This window comes from Bidens hawaiensis, unplaced genomic scaffold, assembly GCF_021521415.1.
Source record: "Bidens hawaiensis isolate Kalapana, Puna unplaced genomic scaffold, B.hawaiensis_p1.1 tig00005061_1, whole genome shotgun sequence".
Taxonomy (NCBI): domain Eukaryota; kingdom Viridiplantae; phylum Streptophyta; class Magnoliopsida; order Asterales; family Asteraceae; genus Bidens; species Bidens hawaiensis.
In genome coordinates, this window is record NW_027491322.1 from 1,409,814 (window position 1) to 1,416,817 (window position 7,004).

The 7,004-nt window shown below is 34.5% G+C and overlaps 1 protein-coding gene across 1 annotated transcript; it reads left to right on the forward strand.

The window, feature by feature from the left end:
- The first annotated feature begins 651 nt into the window (after positions 1 to 651).
- On the forward strand, positions 652 to 6,590 carry LOC143628774 (agamous-like MADS-box protein MADS2). The gene is made up of 9 exons (XM_077098265.1): positions 652 to 806; positions 1,170 to 1,382; positions 4,786 to 4,864; positions 4,932 to 4,996; positions 5,079 to 5,178; positions 5,257 to 5,298; positions 5,635 to 5,676; positions 5,822 to 5,973; positions 6,383 to 6,590. The coding sequence occupies exons 2-9, from the start codon at positions 1,198 to 1,200 to the stop codon at positions 6,465 to 6,467; spliced, it is 750 nt and encodes a 249-aa protein (XP_076954380.1). The 5' UTR covers positions 652 to 806; positions 1,170 to 1,197; the 3' UTR covers positions 6,468 to 6,590.
- The last annotated feature ends 414 nt before the right edge of the window (positions 6,591 to 7,004 follow it).

Consider the following 7,004-nt stretch of genomic DNA (forward strand, 5'->3'; position numbering starts at 1 on the left):
ATGTGAGATCCAAACTAAAAGATTGTGTACGGACAAAGACCGAAAGATAAAAATGCTACTTTAATGAAATCAGCCTATCACAACTTGACAGGTGTGATAAGCATCAAAACCTTTGACAACTGAAACAAATCCACATATAGGTTAAAAGACCATGAAGCTTTCAAGGTTGAAGTTAACACAGCCCCAAATTTCACATCTTTATGCTCAAACATTAATCTTGAACCCTAAATACCACAAAATCTCACTAACCCATCTCTATTTTATGTGCTTCTTTAACTTTTTTCAGTCTTTTTTTTTGCTAAATCTTGTGTATAATATCATTTCTTGTTATAAAGTTTGGATTTTTTCATCTGGGTATCAAGATTTTGTATCAGATAAAAAGAAAGGATCAAGAAAGCCTAAAACACAGGTCAAAACTTTAATCTTGAACCCTAATAAGCATCCCACCAACCCATCTCTATTTTGGGTTTTTTCAATCTTCTTTGCTAAATTTTGAGTTTAATATCATTCTTGTTATAAAGTTTGGATTTTTTTCATTTGGGTATCAAGATTTTGTATCAGTTAAAAAGAAAGGATCAAGAAAAGCCTATAATACAGGTCCAAATATTAATCTTGAACCCTATAAACCACAAGATCCCACCAACTCATCTTTATTTATGTGTTTAATATTTTTAATGTTTTTTTGCTAAATCTTGTTGAATTTTGAGTTTAATATCATTTCTTGTTATAAAGTTTGGATTTTTTCCTCAGGGTATCAAGATTTTGTATCAGATAAAAAGAAGGATCAAGAAAAGCCTAAAATACAGGTCAAAACATTAATCTTGAACCCTAAAAATTTTCCCACCAACCCATCTATATTTCTTGTTTTTTCAATCTTTTTTGCTAAATCTTGTTGAATTTTTAAGTAATATATCATTTCTTGTTATAAAGTTTGGATTTTTTAAATTTTCAGAATATAAAGAAAAAGGATCAAGAAAATACAGGTCCAAACATTAATCTTGAACCCTATAAACCACAAGATCCCACACCAAGTCACCAACTCATCTTTATTTATGTTTTTTTTTTTTTTATTTTTTTCAAGATTTTTTTTTTGGGGGGGTGCAAAATCTTGTTGAATTTTGAGTATAATATCATTTCTTGTCATAAAGTTTGGATTTTTATTATTTCAGAATATAAAGAAAAAGGATCAAGAAAGTTATGGGTAGAGGAAGAGTTGAGTTGAAGAGGATAGAGAACAAGATTAACAGGCAGGTGACTTTTGCTAAAAGAAGAAATGGTCTTCTGAAGAAAGCTTATGAGCTATCTGTTCTTTGTGATGCTGATGTGGCTCTCATCATCTTCTCTAACCGTGGCAAACTCTATGAGTTTTGTAGCACCTCCAAGTATATATACTTATACTTTCTCTCTATATATATATGTTGTATGTGTGTTGGTGTTTTGAGGTAAAAGTTTTGGTCTTGTAGGTTAGATTTAAAATAATATATGTTTGTTTCATACAACATAAAGTTGAGAAAATTATAACACAAATGTGTTTTGGTCTAATTTATTTCAAGTTCAATTGATCTAGAAGAAATTAGGTCAAACTAGTTTTTGTTGCATGATTCTTGAAAATTGTGACTTAGATGTCTTGATGCCTGTTGGATTGAAGTGTGAGATTGAATTTGCTTTTGAAACTGCAAGTTTTGTTAATTAATGATTCAGGAACTTAGGCTGAGGGGTGTGGGGGGCGCGAGTGGGGGCTCCAGCCAATAATATTGTGACGTGTGGCAGAGAGAGAAACTTGATAAGATGGGTGTTGGTTGTGGTGCTCGCGCCCCGGGCCCTGGTGTGGAGGGGCGCGAGAGGGGGCGCGAGCGGTTTTTTTTTTTATTTTTTTATAAATGTATTAAAAAAACGTATTATTAAAAAAACAAGAAATTATTTAAAAAAACACACATTTTTTTGAAAATTCATAATAAAAAAAACATACTAAAAATTAAACAAACAATAATATTTAATAATAAAACTAATCTAATACAAGATCATCTGGACGCCTCGCCCACAAATGTTCAACCAACTCATGTCGAAGTTCCCCGTGTATCTCACGGCTCTTGATATTTGCTATGTTATGAAGTTTTTGTTGATCACTAATTGTGGACGGTTGTGGCGGAATGTCACCTTGGTAGTTTTGGCATATAGCTTTGCCCTCGTCTTCTAACGTCATGTTGTGTAGGATAAGACACGTGTAGACGACGTCCATTATCCTCTCCCGAGTCCAATAACGTATCGGGTTCGCCAGAACATAATATTGTTTTTTTATAGCTCCAAAAGCTCTTTCAATATCTTTTCTAGCAGACTCTTGCTTCTTCGTAAAATACTTCCGTTTGTCGGCGATTGGATCTGTAAAAGCTTGAACTAACACAGCCCATTCGTTGTAAATACCATCGACCAGATAGTACCCGTACTTGAAGAGTTCTCCATTTGCAAGAAAAGATTGAGGTGGTTCAACCCCGTCGATAAGGTCGTTGATCAAATGTGACTGATCGATAACATTAAGGTCGTTATTTGACCCAGCAACACCAAAAAAAGCATGCCAAAACCAAAGATCCTGTGACACCGCCGCCTCAAGTATGAGGGTCGGCCCTTCATGATCACCACGGTGGAACTGACCTCGCCAGGCCGTTGGACACATAGCCCATCCAACATGCGTACAATCGATGCTACCTAGCATCCCAGGAAAACCATGTTTTTCTGCGTGCACCTCATATATGCGTTGGATGTCATACGTTGTAGGTTTACGCAGATATCTCCGAGCGTAAGTCGATATGACTCCTACGTACAATATATATTACAAAATGTAATAAATATTTAATAAAAAGTAAAATTAATGTTTTTTACCTTGGCAGAAAAAATGAAGGGATTCACGTGCAACCCTTTTCGACATCTGTAAATACTCATCCAAAGCGTCCGACGAGATGCCGTACGCTAATTGACGGATAGCAGCCGTGCATTTTTGAAGAGGGGTAAAACCGGGAAGACCCCTAGCATCCTCCCTTTGTTGAAAAAAGGGATACCGTGCCTCTAAATCACTCGCTATACGCGTGAACAATTGCCTGCACATTCGAAAACGAGTTCGAAAATCCGACTCCGCGTATACCGGTTGAGGGCTAAAATAATGCCTCATCAAAGTATCGTTAGCACCCGATCGATCACGATCACGAGGTGGTGCTCTAACCCTCGGGAGTCGGGGTTGATGGGCTTGATTTTGCAAGAGATTGACCACGGTTGCGGTCAAAACTCCCCCTACATGAAGAAGCAAATCATCCTCTTCGGAGGAGTCGGAATCAGACGAGTACGACGACATTATTTTTAAAAAAAAAATTGGGACGATGGGTTGTTTTTGGATTTTTATATGAAATGGGTTATATATAGGAAAAAAATTTTGGGTTTTATAAAGGAGTTTGGGATATTATATATGAGTTTGGAGATTGAAGTTGTGTTTGATATGGTTAAAATGGGTTGATGGTATGTGATATTGGTATGTGATATTGGTTTTGGGTGGTATGTGATATTGGTTTTATAGAGTAAAAAAATTTTTTTTTTAATAAACAAAGAGCCCAACGGCTCTATTTACGCATTCCAAGGCCTCCTCACGCGCATTCCCAGCCGCGAGACCCCTTGCGCCTGCTTTGAAAGTTGTGCTCGCGCCCCTCTCGCGCCCCTCTCGCGCCTCGGTGGTGTGGTGCTCGCGCCCCGGGGCGCGAGCTGATGGGCTTACACGCTCCCTCTCGCGCTCCACACCCCTCAGCCTTAATAAGTTGGCTCATGTTTCAAACATCTAGTAATGATTACAACCTGAATTTGGTGACTAGCTCTCATTTGGATTTTGGGTTGATGAGATTAGGATAAAAGATGATATATATATATAATGAATAAAACAGTACTAGTAATATGATATCTAGTAATCATGTACATAGATATGATGAAAAGATGATATAGGGTGTCACTTCAATCCCAATTTCATGTGTCAAAGGTGCATCACAATATGAATTTTAAAATAAGTTGGACACCCAAAATTATAACATAAATCCTTGATAAAGCACACAATTTAAAAGACTTGTTTTTTGTAATCCAAAAAAGACTAGCAACACGGTTTGTTGTCTATTTGCCTTCTACTTTAACGAAATGATTAATAAGATATACTTAAGTAAATATGTCATGCTTTCTTCAAATTACTGTAGAAATACTATATCAGATGGATAAAATTGTCAGTAAATCCATCGCTAATAGGTATTCTACCAACATGCTATCATGTCTATAGCAAGTTCATAAGCTTCCAGCATACACAAATTTTGAATAATGTGTTGTGTTCTAGACTAACATTATTCTTAGGATAATAGGTTTAGAATCCTTATCAAAATGAACACTAAAAAAGCTCATGTGGCTTAATTATATGATTTAATGAAACTAATAAGTTTCACACTTGTTTATTTACCATTATACTTTAGTCTAAACCCTAACAATATAATCCATTGAAGTTTTGTATTTTCTATTGGTGAATGTTTCAACAATGAATAATGTGTTTTCCAGTAGTGTATAAGCCCTTACACAATATCAAAAGTTTTTGGTATTACATGTAGCTAAAAAAATTCATAAAAATATAATTAAAAGTATAATCTTTATGCATTTTATGGATCTTTTAATGCTTTTATTTTTCTAGTTTTAGCAACCAGCTACTTTATTCTAAATCAACTTTGTTATATATCAACAAACCTTCTTAACTAAACTTTACAAAACTTATCTCAGCATGCTCAAGATGATTGAAAGATATCATAACTGCACTTATGGTTCGATGGAAATCGACACATCAACCGCCAACGCCGAGGTATCTTCATAGTTTCATCTTTCAAAGGATTTTTTAACCGCAAGTTTAAATATTTTGTTTTATCTAGCAAAACAGCTACAAGGAGTACATGAAACTTAAAGCCAAATATGAGTCTCTACAACAATATCAAAGGCAAGTTTCATAAACTAAAAAATACTTGACATAAAGGTACTCTAACGAGGGCTAACTAACGCGATTTGTACATACATAGCAGGCAAATTTTTGGTGAAGATCTAGAGCCGTTGAGTCTTAAGGAACTCGAGCAACTAGAGCGACAACTAGACTCTACTTTGAGGCAAATTCGGTCCATAAAGGTAACATTATGTGAATATTTTCTTGTTTCTATATATAGTAACATCAATAATTCTTGTTGAATATTGTTTAAAATGCAGACACAATCAATGTTGAATAGGCTTTCCGAACTTCAAGTTAAGGTAAGTTTTAGGCGAGTTCGATCTTCCAAGGAGGCCCGTGATTTTTAAAATATATATATTTATATATTAAAAAAAATCTTTATATATAATGGAATAACCAACAATCATACATTCACAACCTAAACGGATTTTATGGTGAAAACCTAATCGGAATTCTCAACGTTTATTCACTTTTAATGTATCGGTTATCGAGTTCATATATTACTTAGGGGGCCTTTTTTTCTCACCCCTAGTCTAGGAGTTCTTAACGATTCCCGGTGACGGCCCTGCTTTTGTTTATTTTACATACTCTTGACTGTTTATATTATTATATATGATCTATGATGTTGATAACAGGAAAAGATGTGGACTGAAGCTAATAAAGATTTGCATAATAAGGTATTATAATAATAATAATAATAATAATAATAATAATAATAATAATAATAATAATATTGTGCATTAGATGAGAACTAATTTGCATGCAACATCTTAAAGTATACTCTTTTAATGTATTATTCAATGAAAAATCTTTCTTTTTTAGCAGCTGGAAGAAATTTATGCAGAAAATCAAGCACAACAATCATGGGGAGCTGCAGTTGAACATTGCGGTTCATATGAACAACAACATCATCATCATCCTCAGCCTCAGGGTTTTTACCAGCCTTTGGATTGCAATCCCAGTTTGCAAATCGGGTAATCATGTAGATAGCGTTGTTCATGAGCCAAGTCAGGCTCAATAAATTTTAAAACTGAGCTGAAATTATGAGCTTGGCTCGGTTTAATGATGCAAAGCGAAAACATAAAAATAATGCCAAAGATTTTTTTTATTATTTTTTTATTTTTAGTAAAACTGGTTCGTTTAAGAGTCTGCTAACACTTGGATTAGCTGCTTATCATTTGAAAAGGAAATTTAATACATAGCCTTCAAGTACTAATTATAGTTCAAAAGACATGCAAGATAAGTTTAACCAAATACATAACACGAGTCACGAGCTATTTGAACAGTCCTATTATAGATAATCTTTTCTTGGTGTCGGATGTGGGACCCACAAATACGTGTGGTCAAGAACTAATATGACTTTTGATTTGATTAAAATTACAGGTATAACACAGTAGGTTCAAGCCAGTTAACACCTACAACAAATGTGCAGAATTTGAGTGGAGTAGTCCCTGGATGGATGCTTTGACTTTAACATGGTCAACCTTCTTCATAGTGATATAAATCTACAACATTATGAATATGAATAATTTTTTTTGTCTGGATTAAGGATTTATTAAAGGCTTGTAAGAATCTAGCATTATTATAAACTCTACAAAAGCAATCAATCTATCTAGTAACTTAAATCTCATGGAGACGGTGGACGGATGATGATCATAGTGTTTTGTTATTACACGGAGTGTAGTGGTTTAACTAAAAGGTGAAAACGGAATTGTTTTTCATAAAAAAAAGCATACAATGATTTAGCTAAAAATGCAATTGTTATTTAATTTTTTGATATAAAAATGTGAGCGGGTGATTCTGATTAGTTGAATAAAATAAACCAGAAAGGAAACGAGGATTTTATTTTATGGGAAACGCAATGGACCAATGAACTAAACTAGTTGCGTCGGAGCCAGTGCTGTTAACGGTTCAGTTTCAACCCCTAAACCATCGCACTTTCGTGTTCGGTTTATTTATTTAGCTGAGTTGATCGGTTTCAAAAATTTCAAACTGTAACGGTTTA

What these genes read in the sequence shown, in the direction of transcription:
- LOC143628774 (XM_077098265.1), top strand. Translation starts at nt 1,198, where the DNA reads ATGGGTAGAGGAAGAGTTGAGTTGAAGAGGATAGAGAACAAGATTAAC. An exon ending in GAGTTTTGTAGCACCTCCAA is followed by an intron (nt 1,383 to 4,785) that starts GTATATATACTT and finishes AACTTATCTCAG; the next exon opens with CATGCTCAAGATGATTGAAA. An exon ending in CATCAACCGCCAACGCCGAG is followed by an intron (nt 4,865 to 4,931) that starts GTATCTTCATAG and finishes TGTTTTATCTAG; the next exon opens with CAAAACAGCTACAAGGAGTA.